Below are 26,336 nucleotides of genomic sequence, written 5' to 3'. Positions count from 1 at the left end.
TTAGGAAATGTGACACGAGGGACATGATTCCCGGTCTCCTGGGTGAAAGTCCTGTGTTGTTTGACCCATCCACCCCCCCGACCAACCTCCCTATGTGGATTTTCGGCCTTACATACTATTCTCTACCGTAGTCGCTCTTAATACTACGTCATCTTCAAACCCGTGTACCTGCTGCTCTCCCCGGTACGTTCTACAAACACACTGAAGGGGGATTTTTGCGTCTATTTTAGGAGTGAGGAGTGAAGACGGGTTGGTTAGGAAGAATCTTTTTTTTCAAACTGTGGTGGTTTGTAGAAAAAAACTGCTAGATCTGCCTAAAAGAAAGAAAAGAAGTGTGTGCTCTCTCTCTCTCTCTCTCTCTCTCTCTCTCTCTCTCTCTCTCTCTCTCTCTCTCTCTCTCTCTCTCTCTCTCTCTCTCTCTCTCTCTCTCTCTCTCTCTCTCTCTCTCTCTCTCTCTCTCTCTCTCTCTCTCTCTCTCTCTCTCTCATCTCTCTCTCTCTCTCTCTCTCTCTCTCTCTCTCTCTCTCTCTCTCTCATCTATTTTCATAAATCTATAGTAAATCTGTCTTTGTCTCTACTCAGTGCCAGGATCATTATTGGATGAATGAATGAATGTAGTTCTAGACGCCACACACACAACCTGTTCAACTACAAATAAAATCACTGAAAAGAAAAAGAAGGCTTATTTCACTTATATCTTTTTGTATATGGAAATAAACAATAAATACTGTCAAATCATGTTACACTGACTGCTTTTGTTGTTTTAACTTATTTTCACAAAAGCCAAACAGACATAATCACGTCACAAAAACAACTTTATTTCAGTACATGACACCTTTATTTCCAAAGCTATAATCTACATCCCCTTTTTCCACTTTTTGGGCGCTTTTTCATTGCTTTATGTGTTTTTTTAACGCTTTTTCGGACATTTTTGGTGCTTTTGTCTATGATGGCTAAGAAACATTTTTGCCGACATTTTTTGGGGGCTTTATGAAGCCCAAACTGAAAGAAAGAAAGCTATATGAGACATGCAATAAGATTTCTCTTAACCCTCGTGTTGTCTTCCCCCGCTGATGGCACTTGTCTTGGGTCAAAATAGAAAATTAACACTTTTGTGATACTTTTTCTGACATTTTTGTCCCTTTTTTGGACACTTTTTTCAATGTTTTTGTTGCTTTTTTTTTTTTTTTTTTACTGTTGAGGCTTTGTGTCCACTACCACTAGTACTGTAAACACGCCAACACCACCTTATTACCACTAGTGTTACACTTATTTTTCAGAATTCATGGTCAATAAACCCCTGTTGGATTTTTAAATTATTCCTAATTTTTCAGTAAAAAAAGCTGAAATTATGAATCATTTTAACTAATATTAGAGGAATGTATGTTGATGTCAGAGCTGAGTCAGAATACTGTTAAGAAAAAAATTCATTTTTGCTATAAAACTGAATAAAAACAACTCAAAATTCAATGAAAGTAGTGATCATTGACTGTATTTGTGAACCTGGAACCATCTATGTTATTTCCTTGGTAATTTGGTTGGGAAAGAAACTCATATTTTGTTTAAATTTAGACATTTTGATAACGGGTCCAATTTAATCCCGAGGACAACAGGAGGGTTAAATAAAAGCATGACACTTATTTTTGTTTTTGTTGAAAAAAAAAAAAAAAAAAAAAAGTATATATATATATATATATATATATATATATATATATATATATATATATATATATATATAATCCATTTCCTGTTGACAGTGTGATGCTGACTCAGCTTTGTTCTTGTAATCTTTATTAACCTCCTGGTGTCCTCGTGTCAAATTTGACCCATTTTCAAAGTTTTCTTTAGCAGAAATTTGGGTTTCTATCAACCAAATTGCCCCAAAAGTAATGTGGATGGTTCTATGAAACAATCATTGACTTTTGGGTGTTTTATTATATATATATCATAGTTTATAGCATTATTCTGACAGTCTGTGATTATCAACAACATATGAATATATGTATGTATATTTATATATATATATATATATATATATATATATATATATATATATATATATATGTATGTGTTTGTAATCTTTTTATTTGTTCTGTACTGCTGTCATGAATCAGCCATTCATGAACCTCTCTATTGTCGCCCACTGTTCTTCTTTTCTTTGAATCATCCTCATCTTTTTGTTGGTTGCTTGTTTCAGCCGACCTCTTTACCACAGTAATGTGCCGCCACTTTTTTTTTTAGCTCAAACCAAAGAAATTGCGGACTTGGTTGAAATGTGAAAGAAAAATCAACTAATGAATCACTCAATTCTCATTGGCTACCATGGTTAATTTAGAAGAGAAGATGTTACTGTGGGGGGGGGGGGGGGGGAAAGGGCTCTGTGAGGTAACGGTTGTTTCAGCGGGCGGTGCAGTTAAGTTTATCTGACAAACAGGGGACTGTCCTGCAGCGACGACAGTGAAGTTTACCATTGATGTTAAAATGTGAAATGTTAGCAAACATATGCTCTACACACTTGGCTCCACTCTGTAGTCTGACGTATGCTGAGTCAGCTGATTCTGATGTAGACAGAGCCACCGTCACTGACCAGGAGAGGCTGATGTCGGCCAATCAACTTGCCCGACATACTTCTTTCATGACCACGTGTCATTGCTAATGATGAACCGTGCAGAGCCTCAGTCAGTCTCTCCACTCTACCTCCCAGTAACATGGCCCAGTTAGAGGTGATGCTGCTGCTTCAAGCTCTCGGATCATCAGGACTCAGCTGATCCTCCAACATCCTCCTTCTGATCACTTTACTGGAAGCCGAGGCCCCGTCCATCTGATGAAAGAAGAAGATAACAGAAGAGATGAATATGGCTGTGACTGTATGTAGTTTTCATACCGTGGTGAAGAAGCAACGCATCACAACTGTATGGTGGTTAACGGTATTAAGTTATGAGCTAGCTGCTAAGCTAATGTATGCAGTGTAAATTACAATGGTAAAACACTGCAGCTCTATGCTGTCCACCTCAGCTGAGAATGGAGAAATCTTCCCTTCTGTGTATATTCAATTAAACATTACCTGTAGATATCATAAGTACTGAAGCCTACAAATAATTCATAATAATCTAACACATATATTTAATGGACTATCCAGCCTCTAGTGTGAAGCTGAAATGACCAGCTTGAACCTATGATAGAAGACAGTAAATAACTAACCAAAGATTGTTGTGTTCATTGTATGTCATATTACATATATACGACATATGACATATGTACCCCCAGTGTTTCCCATACATTGATATATCTGTGGCAGCCCGCCACGCAATCAATGTTGACCGTCATATACTGCTATATATTCTCTTTCTCTCTCTCTCTCTCTCTCTCTCTCTCTCTCTCTCTCTCACACACAAACACAACAGACCCTAATCCTCCGTTCAGATTAATTAATGCCATTAATTATTCTACACCCTCCAATACAGTAATGTAGGTGGTGGTATGAGCCTTAAACTTGGTTTGCGATCCGCTAATTAACACACAGAAGAAGAAGTTGCTTTTTCCCACATCCATCTTCTTCCCCCCAGAGAAGACGACTGGAGTCCGTCCTGAGTTTAATGGTTAGTACTATGAAGTTATTACCGGTATTTATTCAGGGTTTTTCCTGCATAGAGAAAGTTTTGGTGCACCCCAAAGAGGTTTTAACCAGCGCCAAAGAAATATCACGAGCTCCAAAACGTCTGATGTTCAGCAGTCGGCCTCCCTCTCATCCACAGTCACTACTGTATGCTGCTGGCGCTGATTTAACTGATCTGAACGCTCCGCTGTATAGAGCTGATGGTATCTCCGTTTGCAGAGTCAGACTGTACCGGACTCTCCAGGTGACCATGCTGGTCTGGGGACCGGCAGCGCAGCGAGAAACAGCTGCTGATGGACGCAGAGCTCTCCGTCCATGGAGCTCCAACTGCTGTCTGTCTGCGCGGCGGGCTGCGCTGCCGTCTAGCAGTATTAAATTGAGAAATTCATATCCTGTAAAAATAAAACGTCTCGTATGTTGCGTTAAATACTTTCCCCCGTGTTTTGGTACAGTTCATTTTAACACCTGATGCGAGCCGCGAGATGCGAGGGACGGTCTGTTACACTACTGTAGGCCTACAGGCTATTCAACATCACTGACTATTTATTTATCAATATTTCAAAATAGAAAACATTACACTTGTTATGTTGTTATTGTTATTTTATGTGTCAGAGACACAAAACAATCCCCACTAGGGTAATTGGGTAAGTTGCAAACATTAGAATGCTGTTCATGTTCAACAAGTTAACAACATATACAGGAACAATTAGGTTTATTTTCTGTCTTGCATGCAGAAGGTCACAAAGAGGTGAACAGCATCTGGCTGTTAAACAGAATTACAACTTGTGGTATCTTTAGTTTTGTCAAAGAGCAAATTTATATTGTTTTTGTTAGTTGAAAGATTACATTGTGTGCTGTGACTGCCCCGGCACCCTTATAGCCTTGAGGATGGGACTGGGGGCAGATTGTCTATTTAAGCTATTTAAGTTGCCAAAAATATTTGCAGTACAATTAATATAAGAAGTCTGTCTCTTTCCGCGCGTGCAACCACCACCCTGGGTTAGCTACCACCGCAAATAGAATCATATACTGACCCCTGTAACGTTCACCTGGGAAAAATTCTCCATTCATCAGCTGTCAGTCAGTGATGCAGCACATCCAGTATAAAGAGAAGCAGAGACTTCAGTCCTGTTCAGACACCAAGTGGAGCGGCTGTGTAGGCAGCCTGCTTTCTTTCAGCTCTCATGTTAACGTGTTGGAGTGAAGCTCACAGACCTGCAGAGACTTTGGGCATCAAGTCTGTTGACTCTGCAGATTTCATTGAAGTACACAGTGGAAATAAACTGCCGAGAGTCCTGAACGCATCATTACTGCAGAAACAGAGAGACGTTCACTGCTCACTTTAATGATGATTTACTGCTGTTGGGTTCAGAGAGAACAGACAGCCTGATTGGCTGACTGTTCTCTCTCTCCTCTAACAGCTTCATTGACAAGGTTGGAGGTTTACAGAAAATACTGGATCTTTGCTTTGATACTAACTGGGTTTAGTTTCATACTGCTGAAACCAGCATGGACTGAATCCAACCCTCTACTTACTGCAGAGTCTCCAATCTACAGTCTGGACTCTCCTTCAGATCACGCAGCTGCTCCACATCTGACCACTTCAGACTGTTGTGCTTCAGCTCCAGCTCTCTCAGATGGGAGGGGTTGAACTTCAGCGCTGAGGCCAGAGAAACACAGCTGATCTCTGACAAACTGCAGTTCCTCAATCTGAATAAAGAATGAATGAAGATAAAAATCTATTTATAATCCATTTAGATGTGTTTATATTTTAAATGTGTAGCTCAACATTACTATGTCCTAATCAATGACATTTTCCCTAAAATGGGTAGAGAGATTTTGTCATTGTGGATCATCATCATGCCAGCCAATAAATGATCAATACTATATTCATCCTCTAAACAGCTGTGTTCTGAAAAATCAATATCATTGATCAGACCAAAACAAATAAATATTTCTATTTCAGCAAGTAAACATTAGCAATTTAAAACCATGTGACAATTTACCAACAATTATAAACATTAATTTACTTTAACAACTTACTGGACATTTTCTACAGTTTCTTTAACAAACACAAGTCTCTTTAGACTAAACCAGCCTGATGGTGATAGCCAGACTAAAGTCTCTTCTGACTGCAGACTAAATTTACTACAAGAAACTAAAATATGAACAAAAAGAACATTTATAACTTCATGGATGTAAGTTGTGTTTGTACATGAATTCAAATTCAATTGTTAAACATATTAGATCTATAATAATTACAGAGAGGCAGTGAACTGACTTCAGAGTCTCCAGTCTGCAGTTTGGACTCTCCAGAAAACCACACAGCAGCTTCACTCCTGAATCCTTCAGCTCCTTGTTGTCTCTTAGATCCAACTCTCTCATATGGGAGGGGTTGGACTTCAGAGCGGAGACCAGAGCAGCACAGCTGATCTCTGACAAACAGCACCACCTCAATCTGAATAAAGAATAAATGATGTAACTTTAGAAGACAATGTTCCTGCTTGAAATCATTCAGTGTTTAATAATCTTTTCAGAGCTGAAGGTTTAAAGAACCGAAACACCTGAACACAACTTGATATATCATTTACAATAATTACACACAGTAAGCTCTAATTTTGACAGGTTAAACAGGATCATCTTATTAAAGTTTATTATAAATCAACATGTTTCATTGTCTTGTGAATGAAGTGTAGCTTATCTTCACTAATATCCTAATGTTTCAGGTAGGGATGAGTCTTCTGAACACATTGACACTAATCATAGAAACAAATCTAAAAGACGTCATCATACCTGTCATCATTCATAAGGCCATGCTAACTAAGTTACAGAGATATTTAACATCCTCAGTTGAGTTCAATGTGACCAACCATGGCAGCAGATGACAGGAAATGTTGGCTTTAAAAATATTTATATTTAGCAAACATGTCCCTTGTTTTTTTTTCAATTACTTTTCCTTCTCTCTCTTTCTTCATTCTTTATTTTCTCTACTTATTTAATTCTTCCTTTCTTCCTTTTTTATAGACTATGTTTTTATATTATATTATATATATTGTATATATTTTGTTGAACTTTTTTAAGGAACCCAACATGTTGAGGGTTTTCTGGGTTTCTTTTGCAAGCTTTTACTGTTTGGTGTATTTATCTTTGCAATCATGGTATTATAAATCACAATATGAATTTTTCTACAAATTGTGCAGCCCTATTTCTTTTTTTTAATTTATAAATGCATTTCACATGTAAACACATTTTTGAATATTGATTTAATTTTACAGGACATTGAAGAATAAATCTTAAAGTTGTCTGACAAAAATTGATCCAGTTTGAGTCCAGACTACATCAGGGGCCCGTTTCATGAAGGAGGTTTAACAAACTCTGAGTCTAACCCTGATCTCTGAGTTGATTTACCCTGAGATGGAAACTCTGAGTTTTCGGTTCCAGAACAGCTGATTAGAGTTGGTTCAATCAACTCAGAGTAGGTTCACTCACGTGCACCACCACAATAAAAAGACTGCATGAATGGAGCCATGATACTATGATTCACCATGGTAACAACCACAAACAAACTGGTCGGCTGAAATACTCTTGCACACATACAGCGAGTTTGAACATGTATTTTGTTAAGAAAGCAACACAGCAGCTGCTGCAAAAGAGAGAGAATTTGTGTGTGAGAAAATTGCTGCTAGAGTAAATGTGCAAGTTCCAATATAGTGTATTAATATAATATTTAATCATAGGTATAATATTACATTAAGGTGCAATCCAGCAGGGGCGAAAAAAGTCGTAGGCCTACTAATCCCATTCTGAGGCTGCAGCACCATCATCAACAGAACTATAATTCATAATCTTTTATTTCAAAGACTTTACATCATTCACCTGCAATACTGTTGAGCTCCTTTTAATGGCTCTCACTGGTTTGTGTCCAGTCACAGTCTTCTGATGGCGCATTGCTACAGTGGCTTTACTAATATGCTCCACATCAACAATGTTGTAAATGTAACTAACGTAACTCAAAGCATCAGTGAGAATATCACAATAACCTGTATTAATGATATTTAAACACTCAAAATCAGAATTAGGTTAGGCTCTTAAAGCAGCCATATTATGCTCATTTTCAGGTTCATAATTGTATTTTAAGGTTGTACCAGAATAGGTTTACATGGTTTAATTTTCAAAAAACACCATATTTTTGTTGTACTGCAGTGCTCTCTCTCACTGCTGCAGATCCTCTTTTCAGCTGGTCTCTGTTTTAGCTACAGAGTGAGACCTCTTTTCTTCTTCTTCTTCTGTACTGTCTTTGATTGCACTGCACATGCCCAGTAGCTCAGATGTAGATCATGTCAGCTAGCTAGCTCCATAGACAGTAAAAGAAAGGCTGTTTCTACAACTTCGGTCAGTTACAAGGCAGGATTAGCTGGGAGACTTCTAAATGAGGGCGCACATGGAAGTAGTTCTTTTGTAGATTATGGTGAACTTGTGTGTGTTGTAGCAGTGCTTTGCTATTGAGAACGAGGTAGCATGCTAGCGTTAGCATTAGCGTTAGCATTAGCGTTAGCATGCTAACGAGCTAATGGTTGCGGTTAGCCTGCTCGTTTCGGCTTGTGACGTCACAAGCCGTGCCGATTTTGAACAGCTCACCCAGAGACTGAAGGCAGGACACATTCAGAAACCGTATCTCACTCTAAACAGCATGGGTGGATTTTTTTCAAAGTTTGTATGTGTGTGGAAGCACCAGAGACACAACATAACACCCCAAATCCCAGAAAAAGTGATTTTTTCATAATATGGGCACTTTAAAGTGAATTGGCTATAACCACGGTTTGAATAGCAAAAGCAGTATCAAAACATTTATTTTAACATTCCACGAATGTGCTGGGATGTAGAGCATGTTAATGATGGGTGACATAAGTGATATGAGGACGGATAAGCTATGTATGCTACATAACTGATAGACTGGGAAGAAAAACCACACCGCTCAGATAGGTATAGGCTAGTATCTGGAGATGAAAATACATCTATAGTCGGGGCCTCAATATCATCTCCAGACGTATGTTTAACTCCCTGAGGAGTAATACAGCAATGGGATCCTCGACTAAAGAAAATGCCATGTTTTGAGAATAAAATGTTTTATAGTCTGCCTAACATGGTTAATAAACCAACACTGTTTTTTTTATTCATGCTGATAAGGAAAGTCATGGTCCTTTAAGTTTTGATAATCATTTGAACATTTCTCTGCATGCATCACTGTTGTATGAGCTATGACATTGAGAGTAGTCAGATTACCTATGTAAAGGGCTTTTCTTGTTCACTGATTTATGAGCTGTAGAGAGGCTTTAGACTATTTATAAAATATGTTTGTTAAACTGAGTGAAGTTCTGACAGTTTGTCATTGAAAGAAGAAGACAATATATTTGAATGACTATTGAAGGACAAGCTAACTATACGGAGACATGTAAAAGCTTGCCATTGGCTACTGGAAATTGTTGAACAACCTTTTGATTGGTTTGTAAAAATATTAATTTGGCTGCTTTCCAATGAGCAAAGGTTTCTTTGTTCTGCAACAAGTATATATTCCCACTGTGTTTCACTGTGAGTTTTGGGAGTTGCTGGGGAAAACTGATCGGGTGAGAAGCATCAACACTTTTTCTCAATAACTCTCCTGTAATTAATTCCCTGTAAATAATTACATAAAACTTTTACAATATATCACTTTAACCATCTATGTGTTTTTCTGTGCCTCTGTGTTTCTGTGTTTGAGTCCTAAAGTGCATCACTGGAGAGAAAAATATCCATAAAAATGCAGATAACAAACTGCGCTAACATGTGCCTGATACAGCATGAATGAATGAATGAATGAATGAATGAATGAATAAGGAAATGAAAGAGCTCTGTGTCAGAGGGAGAAGACTGAGAGAAGAAAACCTGATCCCGACCAGGTTAGGTTCACAGACTCAGTTCCCATAGTAACTGACTCTGAGGTTAAGTTCCCATAGTAAGTGACTCTGAGGTTAAGTCCCCTCTCTTTCTATAACAGGCTGGAGTTCCCCCTCTCTCTCAGGTTTGATTAACCTCTCTTTCTGTTTCCCTCATCTCAGGGTTAACTAACTCAGAGTTTTCACTAAACCTGCTTTCTGAAACTTCTGTTATGGATTTAATTTTGATAGATTTACACTGTACACGAATAAAATAGATGAACTGACCTCAGAGTCTCCAGTCTACAGTTTGGACTCTCCAATCCAGCACACAGCTGCTTCACTCCTGAATCCTTCAGGTTAAGGTTGAAGCTCAGGTCCAGCTCTCTTAGATGGGAGGGGTTGGACTTCAGAGCTGAGACCAGAGAAACACAGCTGATCTCTGACAAACAGCAGTCAACCAATCTGAATGAAGATCAGATATGTTGATGTTTTAAATGTGTAGCTCAACATTACTTTGTCCTAATCAATGATCTTTCCCCCTTTAATTGCATCCCTGTAACTGTAGCAAACATGTCCTTTGTTTTTTTTCCATTAATTTTCCTTGACTCTCTTTCTTCATTCTTTATTTTCTTTACTTTTTTAATTGTTCCTTTCTTCCTTTTTTATAGACTATGTTTTTATGTTTTTATATTCTATATATTTTGTTGAACTTTTTTAAGGAACCCAACATGTTGAGGGTTTTCTGGGTTTATTTTGCAAGCCATTTTTTATTTACTGTTTGGTGCTTTTATTTTTGCAATCATAGTATTGTGTAAATCACAATATGACTTTTTCTACAAATCTCTGACAAACAGCACCTCAATCTGAATGAAGAACAAATGAAGTAGATAAAAATCCATTCATAATCCAATTAGTGTGATGATGTTTTAAATGTGTAGCTCAACATTACTATGTCCTAATCAATGAGCTTTTCCCTAAAATGAGTAGAGTGACTTTGTCATTGTGTTGTTATGGATCCTCATAACATCAGCCCTCTTATTCTGTCACATTTCCTCTTTCTCCGGCCCTTTCATTGCCATTCTCTACCTGTTCACCAGATTGATCTGAATTTATTGTGATTTTGTGGGTTTTGATTTGCAGTTCTTCTCGATGTCTCCTGTGCTGCATTACAACTCTCCTCCTGAACTGCATATATTTTTATAATAGAAAAAATGGAAGTCAGCCAGAAATCATTGTTGAGGGGGAAAGGATCCAGACTGTGTCACATTTTAAAAGACATAATCTCATGACCTTTGAAAGTTTTGTTTCTTGCTGATGTTAGTCTAGTCTAGTCTATCTGGCCGCTCCAACATTAAATGAGTTTGTGTCACTACGTTCAGGCACTGGGAGGAGAACTAGGACGACCAACAGAGGTGAATGTACAGTACAGAACAGATCTACTGAGTCAGGCAGATCAGTATTCTCTGTTAGAGACACAAAGTATTATAACTCAGTACCAAGAGAGATCAGAGAATGGAACAACTTTGCTGGTTTTAAATTAAAGTTGAAATCATGGCTGAAATCAACCCAATCATGCTCCCATCAATCATCAACCCAAACAGCCAATCTTTATGTAGTGAAGTCCTGTTGTAGTGGTGTCTAAATGTTGGGATGTTATTGTTGGTTCTATTGTTGTGGTGTTTTAATGTTGTGAATTTGTATTGTTGCTGTTGTCATCATGTTGTGGTTCTTGTTGTCAAAGTAGTGTTGTTGTGTTGTGGTTTTTGTTGTTTGTTGTTGTAGTGGGTGAGTTTTAATACTGTGAAATCTGATTGTTGTCTTTTACTACAGTGTTAGATTTCCCTTTTGACAGAGATGTTATTCTCTGTTTCCTGCCCAGGGACTACAGATGAAAATTATCTTATAGCTAATTCTGGTACTGATAAGGAGCTGTGAATTGTCCCTGTCGAATAAATAAATAAACTGTTACTGATGTTCAAGAGCTGTTTTATGGAAACACAAATATCACCAAAACTAGTGGGGGAGAAATATAGAAAACGTATATTTTTTTTGGGTGGGATTAAGAACAGTCTTGTTCATGATTTACAATGTAAATGTGTGTGAAGTGTGTATCTTTACTCTAATACTGATGGCTTCAGCTTTACATTGATTTATTGTGTTTTTAATCACATCTGGACTTACCGAGCCTTTCTGCAGTTCATCACAGCTGGAATCAGTCTCAGTCGTCCCTCATCTGATATGTTGTACTGACGCAGGTTCAACTCATCCAGAACCTCCTCTGACATCTGCAGCATGTAGGCCAGAGCTGAGCAGTGGATCACAGAGAGTTTCTTCTCTGATCTGTTCTCTGACTTCAGGAACTCTTGGATCTCCTGATGGACTGAGTGGTCGTTCATCTCCGTCAGACAGTGGAAGATGTTTATGCTTCTGTCAGGAGAGATCCCATCACTGTTCATCTCCTTCAGGTTGTTGGTGGCTCTCTGGATGATTTCAGAACTGTTGTCTGTCTGACCCAGCAGGCCTCCTAAGAGTCTCTGGTTGGACTCCAGAGAGAGGCCATGAAGGAACCGGACAAACAGGTCCAGGTGGCCATTTTTACTTTCAAGGGATTGCTCCATGGCTGTCTTCAGGAAGACATCCAGGGATGGGTAATTGTTATCATTGCCATCATTCAGGTCACTGTTGTCCCAGGCTTTCCCCAGGAAGTCCTTGAGTACCTGTGTGTTCCTGTTGGTGTAACAGTGGAACATGTAGACTGCAGCCAGAAACTCCTGAACGCTCAGATGAACGAAGCAGTAGACTGTTTTCTGGAAGATCACACTCTCTCTTTTGAAGATCTCTGAACAAACTCCTGAGTACAGCGAGGCCTCTGTGACATCCAGACCACAGCGCTCCAGGTCTTCTTGGTAGAACATGATGTTTCCTTTCTTCAGCTGTTCAAATGCCAGCTTCGCCAGCTTCAGAAGAACTTCCCTGTCAGCCTCCGTCAGCTCCTGTGGACTCGTCTCATGTCCCTCAGCATACTTGAGCTTCTTCCTCTTTGTCTGAACCAGCAGGAAGTGTGAGTACATGTCAGTCAGGGTCTTGGGCAGCTCTCCTCTCTGGTCTGTAGTCAACATGTGGTCCAGAACTGTAGCAGTGATCCAGCAGAAGACTGGGATCAGACACATGATGTGGAGGCTCCTGGATGTCTTGATGTGGGAGATGATTCTGCTGGACAGCTCTTCATCACTGACTCTCTTCCTGAAGTACTCCTCCTTCTTGGTGTCAGTGAAGCCTCGTACTTCTGTTACCCTGTCAACACATGCAGGAGGGATCTGATTGGCTGCTGCAGGTCGGGAAGTTATCCAGACGAGAGCCGAGGGAAGCAGCTTCCCCTGGATGAGGTTTGTCAACAGCTCGTTGACTGATGACTTCTGTGTGACATCAGAAACAACCTTCCTCTTGTTGAAATCCAGTGAAAGTCTGCTTTCATCCAGGCCGTCAAAGATGAAGAGAACTTTAGAGCCAGCGAGCTGCTCTGCTGTGACCTCCTGTAATGTTGGATGGAAAACACGGAGCAGCTCCAGAAGACTGTACTGCTCATCTTTGATCAAGTTCAGCTCCCTGAAGGAAAGAGGAATCACCTGATCCACATCTTGGTTTTCCAAACCCTCGGCCCAGTCCAGACAGAACTTCTGCACTGAGAAGGTTTTTCCAACGCCAGCGACGCCGATCATCATAACGACTCTGATGTGTTTCTGTTGGTCAGGTAAGGCTTTAAAGATGTCGCTGCACTTGATTGGAGAGTCATGGAGGGTCTTCATCTTGGAAGCTGTCTCGAGCTGCCTCACCTCATGTTGGGTATTAACTTCTTCACTCAGTTCATCTGTGATGTAGACCTCAGTGAAGATCCTGTTGAGGGGGGTTTCACTTCCTGTTTGATCAGCTCCTTCAGTCACACGTTCATATGTCTCCTTCACTCTGATCTTATGTTTATGTTTATGCTGACCACCGATCTCTAGAAAAAAGGACAAAGGTCAAAGACCAAAAGAATAAGAAAAGTTTTGATAGTATTTATTATCAATACTGCATGAAAACTAAGTAGTAAATGTTATAAAGTAATCATCCCTTCTTAAAGTAAAAACAGACATCATGGTTTTAACATTTAGTTTATTTAATTGTGTTTTTCTGTTGAAGGAGCAGCCTCAGGATTGCTCCTTTGTCTCTCAGCCTCTGACTGTGTGTCAGTGAACATGTTTGATTGACAGCAGAGGAAGCAGAGCATCAGCAGCTGGTGTTTTTATTGAATATCACCAAGAACAAAGAACTGTGAATCTGGCTGACAAATACACTTCATTTACTGCTTCACAAGAAAAGACTCCTGCTGGTTTGTTGGTGGAAACCTTTAAGGCTGCATTCAGATTGCTACGTTTTGGTTTAAAAAGGAATATCTTCTGCTACGTTTCCCCCTCTCATTCCCCCTGCTCTGGTGTTTCCCCCTCTCATTCCCCCTGCTCTGGCGTTTCCCCCTCTCATTCCCCCTGCTCTGGTGTTTCCCCCTCTCATTCCCCCTGCTCTGGTGTTTCTTTGACAACACAGACACTGACGCCAACGTTTCTCCTCCTGATTGAGTCTTATCAGTCACGACGTCTCATTCTCTGAGACTTAAAGCTACTAACGTTACCGTTACGTGGGCGGAGTCTCCACGCTGCCTCCTGTGTATGTTCATTATACCAGAATGTTGATGACATATGAGGTTTGGGCGTGTTAGTTTAAACAGAGGTTAAAAACTACAACGTAGCGGTGGAGATGGAGCCTGAGAGAAGCAGCAACAGGATGAGTTTGTTTACATCAGCAGTAAGTTAACAAAGCATGACTAAAACATTCAGTAAACAGTCAAATAAAGCTGATATCTGAAAGTACAGACAGGAACACAGGAGAAGTGATACAGAGCAGATATCTTCACTGGAGCAGAAAACACATTCAGTTAAATGTCAGGTAGAATTAAAATGTAATGATATTTATAATGATGCTAAATGTTGGTGCTGTATGACACAACAGTTGTGTTTGAGACATGAAGACATCAGCAGACAGATGGACAGACTTACTTTTTTCAGAGCTGCTCTGACTGGCTGTCTGCAGTCCAGCTCTGGTTCTGGTTCTGGTTCTGGACAGCTCCTCCTCAGAAACATCACTCCTCTTCTCTCTGTGAATTTAGTAATTCATAAGTTATACTTTTTATTGATCCCCAGTGGGGAAATTATAATTTACATTCTGTTAAAACACACTGGCCAGAAATACACATGCACAAATGGAGTGATGTCAGAGTGCTGGACAGGCACGCTGAGTGGTTGGGGGGGGTTCGGTGCCTTGCTCAAGAGCCCCTTGGCAATGCCCAGGAGGTGAACTGGCATCTCTCCAGCTACCAGTCCACACTCTGTCCTTTTGGTCCGTACGGGGACTTCACCTCCGGTTCCCAACCCAACTCCCTCCAGACTGAGCTACTGCCCCCCCAAAACAAAGACAAACAAAGAAATCTCTTTATAACTGAAATGATTTGTTGATTGTTGTTGAAAGATATCAACATTTGACCAAAACTGTCTCAAAGCTCAGATGTTCTCAGAGAACAGTAAACGTGTTGTTACTGTTCTGTTTGATTTCAGTCTGTAATGAAAATGTTCCTTTTATTTAAACTCTCCTGCTTTCATAAACACTAATAACTGCTTTTCCTCTCTGATTGTCTTATTAAACATTTAGTGATCAGTTTCCCTTAATTACCTCAACTGTGCCGCCACAGTTTCAATCAATCAATCAATCAATCAATCAATCAATCAATCAATCAATCAATGACCTTCATTTCAGATTGACAACGGTCAGTTTAAAAGATTTTCTGCGAAGCATTTTTTTGTCATAACCTCGAACACGTGCGAAACCTAAATTTTCAAACTATGAATTATTTTAAGTTTTGGAAACATTTTATTTTTTAATTTTAAGATTTTTATTTTTATTGTAAAAAAAAAATTATCGTCAAGATAAACTGTAAGGAACATTGAATGGGAGAGTCTGATACGATCTAAAACTTGGGATGCAGAGGTATAAATCCAACCATGGAAGGTCATGTTATTCTGATTGTATTTTGGTGTTGATTTATGCATTTTATTATCATTATTAGTAGAGGAATCTGAAAATGAGTCATATCAATGAGATAGTATCAGTTCTCTTACTTTGTGTCTAAGGGTCCAGGTTCATTACTGAAGTCTGGAGGATCTATTCTGGACCAGTCACTCTTCATAGACTGACAGCCAGATACTACAGACTCTGCTCCGTCCTCCTCTTCCTCCAAATCACTCATCTTCTGATCTGAAGTCAGTCTGAGAGGTAAAACAGGAACACTGACTGGGAGCTCACAACACAAGAATCAAGACACACAAGTGTACACATCTAATAATTAAGTACATTTCATATCAGAAAATGACTTTTGATACTTAGTAAATATCAGATACTTTAAGACTTTTACTGCAGTAATATTCTAAAAGGAGACGTTAACTTCTACCAAAGTTATTTTCTGGTAACATAGTTGTACTTTTACTCAAGTATTGCTTTCAAGTACTTTATACCAGACTGCTCTCTTACCTTGTCAGGTCCAGGACTGTGAGGCCCTCCAGTGGCTGAAGCTGTTCTCCTGTTGACATTAAATGCAGACGCTGAATCAGATCAACAACCTGAAGCTTCTACAGAAGGCAGATGTCACATTTAAAAAAGACTCTGACCCAAATTCCTGACTGATCACTTGGCAGGAAACAAAGTTGTCATATTTAAAGAAATAAAGTCAAAATATTTAAAGAAAAGAAATCAAAATATTAAAAGAAGTCAAAACATGTTAAGAAAAAAGTGAAAATATTTTACAAAAAAAGGTCAAATTTTTTAAAGAAAAAATAAGTAATATTTAAAAAAAAAAAGTAATATTTAAAAAGTCATGATATTTCTTGTAAAAAGTTGACATCTCCAGTAGTAAAGTGTAAAATATTGTAACATTAGAAAAGCTCTACATCTGTATGGAAATATATTTTCCCTAAATCCTGAATACTTTGTTACTGGACTCAAGTAGAAGTTTCTCATATCTGTACTTGACTTTATTTATATCTCAGCTCTGGGTTGCAGCAGCTGTGTGTAAATTCAAACGTAGACTAGTTGGAGCGTTAAGTTGTGACTCAGGTTGGAGTTTAGGTGCTACTAACATTTGGAGGGTGTCCCAGGATCATGGAGGCAAAGGTCACCGGACACAACTCTGCACACGGTTTTCAACTTGAAAGCTGAATATTACTGCAGTATTCAGACCCACTTTTACCTTGTCAGGTCCTGAATATTACTGCAGTATTCAGACCCACTCTTTCCTTGTCAGGTCCTGAATATTACTGCAGTATTCAGACCCTCTCTTACCTTGTCAGGTCCTGAATATTACTGCAGTATTCAGACCCACTCTTACCTTGTCAGGTCCTGAATATTACTGCAGTATTCAGACCCACTCTTACCTTGTCAGGTCCTGAATATTACTGCAGTATTCAGACCCACTCTTACCTTGTCAGGTCCAGGACTGTGAGGCCCTCCAGTGGCTGAAGCTGTTCTCCTGTTGACATTAAATGCAGACGCTGAATCAGATCAACAGAGACAGAAGATGTTCTGCTACATCTCAGAGGGACATCTTGGTCTTTTTACTCCACTACATTTGTCTGACAGCTTTAGTTTGTCCTCCCCTTCCTGTCCAGTGAAAACCACGTACCTCCAGATGTGTTGATGTTGAATGTTTGTGATCAACTGAAGGATGAAGTCTTTCTTTATGTGTTGAGAGAAATTCTCCTACTTGTTAAAGCTAAATAAAGTCTTTAAAAAGCCTCTTGGATCAGCTGGAAAATGCATCGTCACAAAGCTGAAAACAGCTGTTTTTCTGACACCAACAAGAGTTTGAAAACCTTTTAGAGATACGTGGTTCTCACAGGACAGCCACGCTACACACATGATGATCTTATAGACCCACAATGCACTGCTGTAGACACACACACACACACACACACACACACACACACACACACACACACACACACACACACACACACACACACACACACACACACACAGTATACAGTTAAATAAAACCATCCAGAACTCCATCAGTTATCTTTAAATCTGTGTTTTCTGGGTCTACAGCAGGTTTAATGTGTATTATTATATATTAATTATTCAGCCAATCAGCACTTTGTGTCCAGATGAATCAAACTGTTGAGTTCATTCTAACATTTCTTTCCTCTACAGTCCACAGGGAGAAAACAGACTCAGAGACTTTGACAGTAAAATAATAAATGTTGGATTAGCACTCACCCTGCCTCAGCCTTCAGTTTCCTCCTCCTGCTCTGTTCTCTTCACACTAAATGGAGTCTCAGCTGACTCTACTCTTCCTGTTCTCATGGACCTGATCTGCTCCTCCCCCTCTTCAGTCACATGAGTTCATCTGAGTGGGAGTGTCTTTCTGTGTGTGTGTGTGTGTGTGTGTGTGTGTGTGTGTGTGTGTGTGTGTGTGTGTGTGTGTGTGTTGGAGCTCCACCTGCTGTCCAAATCAACAAACTACCAGCTGAAGGCTGACTTCACCATCTGGCCTTTCCTCTAAATTTCTGCCACTGGAAGTTACACTGACGAGGAATCTACCTCGGTGGTTGGTGCATACATACTGTACACAAACACATATATTAAACATTATTATGAAATAAACAATAAATACAGAAACAAATATAAACTAAATAGTTGTTTATCATGAGAGAAAAGAGGCTGAATGGTTGAGTGCAGAATGGGTAAAACATAATATAGTCTATGTGCAGCGGGCAGATGAATAGTGATGATGTGTATAGTGAACATGATTAGGAGTTTATCTTAAAATATATATTCTTAGCTCTGTGACTCCAATGTTCAGAACATGAGAGGCAACAACTGAGGCTGGACTTGGAGAAAAAGTCCTGATTCATTAAGTTCTAGGGCTGCAACTAACCATTATTTTATTATTCATTCATCTAAGGATTATTTTCTAGAGTCATCCATTAATCGTTTGGTCTATAAGATGTCAGAAAATATGAGAAAATGTCCATCAGGTGAAGTCTGTAAATGTCTTGTCTTGTCTGAAATTCAAAGATATTTAGTTTAATTAATTTTTTTAATTCATTTATTCAGAATACAGTTATTTGAACAAAAAAAAAATATTTACAATTCCACTTCATAAAAAGAGCTTTTGCCTCGGGTCGAGAATATAACCAAAACCTTTAGGAGATTATACATAACAAATCAACATGAAGAAGAAAGTAAGAGAAAAATCAATAGAAGGGGCTATCTCAAATTAAATTAAGAGTTTCAAGTAAATAAATCAATTCAAGGGCTTTTTTATCCTTTACCTGTTTCAATGACTTACACAAAAGATTGAACTCATTCTTCCAATGGATCAGGGACGGTTTGGTCTTAAAATATCTACATTTATGTAACCAATGTTTTCCTAAAAGCACCAAATTATTGAGAACAAAATCTACTTTCTCATCTTCAACAACAACACCAAACTTTATATTCTTCACTGTCAGAGGTGGTGTCTCTGTTCCCCGTAACCAGACACACACACACACACACACACACACACACACACGCTGTAACCAGCTCTGCAGATCTCTCCAGAAAGACTGACTCGCACAGATAAAATACATGTTCCAGATTCTCAATTTCCTTTATTAGAAAAAACACTGTTATTTGTATCAAAATGTAATCTCAGTCTTAAGAATTTGTTTGTTGGGTAGATTTCATTTAAAATTTTAAAGTGGACTTCTTCGAAAGAAGAGGAAATGAGACTTCACAAGGGGATATACGTTCAGTTTAGTGTCCCAAATTATTTTCCAAAAACTGAGTGTCCCAAATGACGAGGGTCTTATTTAAGACAGGTTAGTTTATTATTTTCCAAAAAGTGAGTGTCCCAAAGCTCCCATAAAGCTACCATCTGCGGGATTATGACTGATCCCCTCTAAGTCAGACTTCCTCCCATACGTAGCGGTACCGTGCCTGAGTGCTTCGGTTGGTCTGGAGTACCCGGGCCCTCGGGTCCAGGTGAGCAGAGCCGTTCGTGACTGGGTCGGAGTGCGGCCGGAAAAGCGCCGTAGTGTTTATAAAACGAGTTTTGAGGGGTGGGGGTTAGGCAAGTAGGGCCTATCATGATTTCTTTAGGCTACGCTGTAAATTGTGGCAACTGTGTGTATTAGTGCCGGGAAAACATTTGGCCTCATTTGTCACAATCGTTTCAGAAGAACGGGGTCACCCTGCCATTTTTTCACTTGTAAATAATGCACATTTGCAACAAAATAACTTAATAAATGACTTTTTGAGCGGAAAACATTAATTACTATGAAAACACCTTTTAAACAGCACAGGTGGTTTAGCAGCTTCATAATTAAGGACACTGTATGGGGGAATATGGGACACTAAACTGCACGTATACCTCACAAGGGTTAATATGATATAAACAGAGAAAAGCAGCATATGTCCATATTTCCATATTTGTTTCTGCTGCTCTTCTCCAGACTCTTATTGTGAAAGCGAGGCCGGAAGTGTTGTATCTTGACCCTAAGGCCGGTTACACACTGGCTGCATGGCGTGAGCGTGTCAGCTGCGTGGCGTGTCTGTTTTATTTCGGCTCCCATGGTAACAGGTCAGAGCTTACACACTGCGTGACACGCACGTCTCAGGTGCAGCTCGAGCTGCGCCGAAAACGTGTGCGTGCTAGAAATAGAGCCAACGCCTATTTTTCACGCGACACGCAAGAGTGTTGGAAGCATTTCCAGGCAACATAGAATACAAAAAGATGTTTATATGTCATTTTGACACAAATACATTTCATAAATGACATGTTGATGTTTGAAAGTCTCGAGGTTTTGATATAAATGTAATTTAAAAAAAAATATTGATTTTCTAATATTGCACCTATCAATCTGCAAAATATTCTGTAGCCTATTTTGCCATCAATCCTGCCGACGTTGTCTTTGCTGTAATCAGATCAGAATATGTTTATGTTTAACATGGTATTTCATTTTATCAATGGGAAACATCCATGTGTCCAGACAAGGCTAGCAGCAGCAGCACCACGTCAGACACCTTTCTGAGGTGGAAAGACATAGAAAACGCCACACAACTGACACGCAACAGAAACCCCACGAACACAAATGTAGTGGAGTAAAAAGACCAAGATGTCCCTCTGAGATGTAGCAGAACATCTTCTGTCTCTGTTGATCTGATTCAGCGTCTGCATTTAATGTCAACAGGAGAACAGCTTCGGCCACTGGAGGGCCTCACAGTCCTGGACCTGACAAGGTAAGAGTGGGTCTGAATACTGCAGTAATATTCAGGACCTGACAAGGTAAGAGAGGGTCTGAATACTGCAGTAATATTCAGGACCTGACAAGGTAAGAGTGGGTCTGAATACTGCAGTAATATTCAGGACCTGACAAGGTAAGAGTGGGTCTGAATACTGCAGTAATATTCAAGATCTGACAAGGTAAGAGTGGGTCTGAATACTGCAGTAATATTCAGGACGTGACAAGGTAAGAGTCGGTCTGAATACTGCAGTAATATTCAGCTTTCAGAGGTCAAATGACAAGTTTAAAACCGTGTCCAGAGTTGTGTCCGGTGACCTTTGCCTCCATGATCCTGGGACACCCTCCAAATGTTAGTAGCACCTAAACTCCAACCTGAGTCACAACTTAACGCTCCAACTAGTCTACGTTTGAATTTACACACAGCTGCTGCAACCCAGAGCTGAGATATAAATAAAGTCAAGTACAGATATGAGAAACTTCTACTTGAGTACAGTAACAAAGTATTCAGGATTTAGGGAAAATAGATTTTCATCAGATGTAGAGCTTTTCTAATGTTACAATATTTTACATTTTACTACTGGAGACTTTTTAAATATTACTTCTTTTTTTATATTTAGATTTTTTTTTCTTTAAATATTTCAACTTTTTTTCTTAAAATATTTTGACTTTATTTCTTTAAATATTACAACTTTGTTTCCTGCCAAGTGATCAGTCAGGAATTTGGGTCAGAGTCTTTTTTAAATGTGACATCTGCCTTCTGTAGAAGCTTCAGGTTGTTGATCTGATTCAGCGTCTGCATTTAATGTCAACAGGAGAACAGCTTCAGCCACTGGAGGGCCTCACAGTCCTGGACCTGACAAGGTAAGAGAGCAGTCTAGTATAAAGTACTTGAAAGCAATACTTGAGTAACAGTACAACTATTTTATCAGAAAATAACTTTGGTAGAAGTTAAAGTCTCCTTTTAGAATATTACTGCAGTAAAAGTCTTAAAGTATCTGATATTTACTAAGTATCAAAAGTCATTTTCTGATATGAAATGTACTTAATCTCTCTCTCCTTCTCTCTATCTTCCTCTCTCTCTTTCTCTCTCTCTCTCTTCTCTCTCTCTCTCTCTCTCTCTCTCTCTCTCTCTCCCTCCCTCTCTCTTCGGTTCGGTTATATAAAAGCTGTTTAAAAAAAGGCCCGATATTAAAAGCAGGTTAAAAGAAGGTATAGTACATAGATACATTATAATAGACATTAAAAAATAAATAATTAAAATAATATATATATATATATACATATATATATATATGAGCTATGTAAATAAATAGCCCGGCATCACAATACAAAACAAATTCTATCCCACTATTAAAGACATATTATTTAACCTCAAAAATTCAAATAAAAACACTTAAAGCGTCTAAAATACTTTCTGAATTATTTGCCCTTGAGGTTAAAAATATACTCTACATACATACCATTAAAATTAATAATAAGTGCTGTGTTTAAGAGTGCTTTAAAAGGTAAAAAGTGCCACACAATAAATAACCATAAATAATTTAAATTACATCATAGAATAAAACCAAACTGTAAAATGCATAAAACCAATGGCCTGTGTATTATCATTCAATTTGTAATAATAATAATAATAATAATAATAATAAATTATAAATAATAGCAATAAAGACAGAAGCGCAATCAAATTATTAAAATATAGATAAGGCAGAATAAAAGTTATAAAGGACAACGAAGGCATATTTAAAATATTTATTAAAAAAACATAAAAACATTAACATATTAGGTAGGACCCCCTCTGCAGGTAGAAATTAACCCCTGAAAGGAAAGAATAATAAAATCTGAGAAGTTTTTGTATTACAACAAAAACAGTTATTATTAATCATAAATATGGATTAAAACAATAAAAAAGGTCAAGTTAAAAGGTTGGGTATGATGCGCTGCAGAGGAGGTCCAGATAAAACCTGAGGAGAGAGGAGACCAGAGCAGTGGGAGGACGTATTTCTAAAAATACCCCGTAAAACTTAGATTCAAAAGAGAAGTGGATCCATTTCAGTATTTTTCATTTAGACCCGTAAGGTCTATGGTTTTTAAAAGATGGATCCACTTCCTCTCCGCCGCCCGACGCTGAGCCGTGGTCCAGGCTCTGTTGCTCTCCAGGCCCAGGATGCTCTGAACATTTTGAGAGCCATGGAGTTTAAAATGTGCATATAGAACAGTTGTGCCATCGCCCTTATTTAAAATATACTGGTGTTGCTTGATTCTTAAATATAGTGCATTTCTTGTCTCCCCCACATACAATTCGTGGCAGGCCCTGCACCTAATTGCATGAACCACATTAATGGCTGTGTGCTGCAGGACCTGCCCCGGGTTAAAACCAACTCTGCTGTGGGGGTTAAAAATGTGGGGGAGACTCATAAAACCAACATCCAAACCCTGAAGCGACTCCCTACTTTCATTATGTTTGTTGAGGTTAGTATGGACTAAAATATCTTTCAGAATTTTGTTCCTCCTGTAGGCGGAGATCATACGGCAGTCTCTCAGCACGTCACACTCTTTCCCCACCCCCTGGAAGTTCCTTTTGATGGCTGGTATCAGGTTCCTCAGACTCTCTGAGTAGCTAATAACCAGGGGGACGAGGGTCGAGCTAGACGGCCGGATAATGATGTCTTTTTGAAGGGTTAAGGTTAGGCATTTAGAGGCTAGGGAATGCATTATGTCATGACGGGTCCCCACAAAGATAGTGCCACAAACCTGCATGTGTGTGTGTGTGTGTGTGTTTGTGTGTGTGTGTGTGTGTGTGTGTGTGGTAATCACCATTGATTTGAAAATGTGAAATGTTAGTGTGATACACCCTTATGTGATAACACAATAACCAGCGCAGCGTTTAGTAGAATTTCAACTTTTATTGTGTAAGACAATATTAACGTAGAGGGGAAGCAAAGAAAGCGGAACCGAAGTGCGGGTATCGTTGCACCACGGTGCCCAGGTGACGGACACCTCCCTCTTCTCTCAGACAGAGGTTTGGAGACGAAGATGGCGGTTCGCTCTTTCACTCACTGACTCCGTAATTCTGTTTTCCAGGTTGGTACTTGGTAAAAATGACAAAAAAAACTGTTTCCTCCTGAAGTGTACGTGGTGTATTGAAGCTTTGATGAGTTAGTTATGGAATTTATGATGTGTGAAGCCGAGTTAAAGAGCCGCGTTTATAACCGCGGGAAACGGGATTTGTAAACAATGGTGCTGGCGGCTAGTTAACAGGTGTGTATTGTGGCTGTATGTGTGATTCTGGGTGCTGTTGTCCTCACTCCCTGGTAATGTTTATTTCAGGTTTTTAAGGTATCCTGACAGGCTATAAATGATTGTTAATGTTAAGAGAAGAGGGGTATGTTGTTTAAAACGAAAGGGGAGTTCTTCCTAAAGTTATACAGAAGCAGTTAGGTGTCTGGTCTTTGTTTAAAATGTATCATAAGTTGAACAGTTATCCCTATGTATGATGATTCATGTTTTGACTTTAAAGTCAGTTAAATATTCATTTACAGCCAAAGAGGGTTTATTATTCACATTATTACATTAGTATGATGGTGGATTTCTGGAGTTAAAAAGAAAACAAATATATATATATATATATATATATATATATATATATATATATATATATATATATATATATATATATATATATATATAGATTAAAACATGATTTCTCCTTTTGGTATTATTGCACTTTAAAGAAAGAGTGATACTTATTTTTGTAAAGACATGATTATTTTTATGAATGTGAGTGTGAAAGATGTTGCCCACTGATATGTGGAGAGTAGAGAAAACTGTACTAAGGTGTTTAAATTGAAATTAACAAATTGACACTGAAACATGTTTACACTAGGGGAATGTTGTATTGTTTTATACAATGATTTGGGAAATTTGTAATAAAGAGACAGAGATTTGGAGACGAAGATGGCGGTTCGCTCTTTCACTCACTGACTCCGTGATTCTGTTTTCCAGGGTTTCTTCTAGGAGAGTTGAGAGTAGTGAACCCAAATCAAAATCATTTGTTACTCCAGTTACACACTTTGAAACTCGTTACATTAGCAAACATATGCTCTACACACTTGGCTCCACTCTGTAGTCTGACGTATGCTGAGTCAGCTGATTCTGATGGAGACAGAGCCACCGTCACTGACCAGGAGAGGCTAATGTCGGCCAATCAACTTGCCCGACATACTTCTTTCATGGCCACGTGTCATTGCTAATGTGGAACCCTGCAGACCCTCAGTCAGTCTCTCCACTCTACCTCCCAGTAACATGGCCCAGTTAGAGGTGATGCTGCTGCTTCAAGATCTCGGATCATCAGGACTCAGCTGATCCTTCAACACATCCTCTTTCTGATCGCTTTGACAGAGACCTCCATCTGATGAGAGAAGACAACAGAAGAGATAAATAGGGCTGTGACGGTATGTAGTTTTCATACCGTGGTGATGAAGCAACGTATCACAACAGTATGGTGGTTAACGGTATTAAGCTATGAGCTAGCTACTAGGCTAATGTATGCAGTGTAAAGTGCAATGGTAAAACACTGCAGCTCTATGCTGTCCACCTCAGCTGAGAATGGAGAAATCTTCCCTTCTGTGTATATTCAATTAAACATTACCTGTTGATATCATAAGTACTGAAGCCTACACATTTTTCATAATAATCAAACACATATATTTAATGGGCTATCCAGCCTCTAGTGTGCAGCTGAAGTGACAAGCTTGAACATAGGATAGAAGACAGTAAATATTAACTAACCAAAGATTATTGTGTTCATTAGTATGTCATATTACAAGACATATGTACCCCCAGTGTTTCCCATACATTGATATATTTGTGGCGGCCAAACAATCGATGTTGACTGTCATATACTGCCGTATATGCTCTCTCTCTCTCTCTCTCACACACACACACACACACACACACACACACACACACACACACACACACACACACACACACACAAACACAGCAGACCCTAATCCTCCATGCAGATTAATTAATGGCATTAATTATTCTACATCCTCCAATAAAGTAATGTAGGTGGCGGTTTCAGCCTTAAACTTGGTTTGCGATCCGGTAATTAACAGAAGAAGTTGGCTGGAGTATGTAATGGTTAGTATTATGAATTTATTGCTCGTATTTTTTCAGGGTTTTTCCTGCACAGAGAAAGTTTTGGCACCCCCCAAAGAGGTTTTAGCCGGCACCAAAGGAATATCATAAAACGTCGTTTTTTAGCAGCCAGCCTTCCTCTCATCCACAGTCACTACTGTATGCGGCTGGCGCGGATTTGACTGATCTGAACACTCTGCTGTATAGCGCTGATGGTATCTCCGTTTGCAGAGTCAGACTGTACCGGACTCTCCAGGTGACCATGCTGCTCTGGGGACAGGCGGCGCAGCG

At 39.1% G+C, this 26,336-nt stretch overlaps 1 protein-coding gene and 1 long non-coding RNA gene across 2 annotated transcripts in view; one reads left to right on the top strand and one right to left on the bottom strand.

Annotated features, from left to right (window-relative positions):
• The window catches only part of LOC116057839 (protein NLRC3-like), a 556,293-nt gene that overhangs the window by 305,171 nt on the left and 224,786 nt on the right, over window positions 1–26,336 (bottom strand). The window contains exons 9-11 of the mRNA XM_035998138.1: window positions 15,738–15,884; window positions 14,622–14,719; window positions 12,225–13,531 (exon numbers count right to left, since the gene is read on the bottom strand). Coding sequence (XP_035854031.1) covers window positions 12,225–13,531; window positions 14,622–14,719; window positions 15,738–15,884 — 1,552 coding nt within the window. The remainder of the gene's footprint in view (window positions 1–12,224; window positions 13,532–14,621; window positions 14,720–15,737; window positions 15,885–26,336) is intronic.
• The window catches only part of LOC116061929, a 137,686-nt gene that overhangs the window by 1,979 nt on the left and 109,371 nt on the right, over window positions 1–26,336 (top strand). The window contains exon 2 of the long non-coding RNA XR_004107853.2: window positions 21,670–21,675. This is a non-coding gene — a long non-coding RNA (uncharacterized LOC116061929). The remainder of the gene's footprint in view (window positions 1–21,669; window positions 21,676–26,336) is intronic.

Source organism: Sander lucioperca, chromosome 23 (genome assembly GCF_008315115.2).
Source record: "Sander lucioperca isolate FBNREF2018 chromosome 23, SLUC_FBN_1.2, whole genome shotgun sequence".
Taxonomy (NCBI): Eukaryota; Metazoa; Chordata; class Actinopteri; order Perciformes; family Percidae; genus Sander; species Sander lucioperca.
The sequence above is the reverse complement of the archived record's forward strand: the minus strand, read 5'-3'. Positions and strand labels throughout refer to the sequence as shown.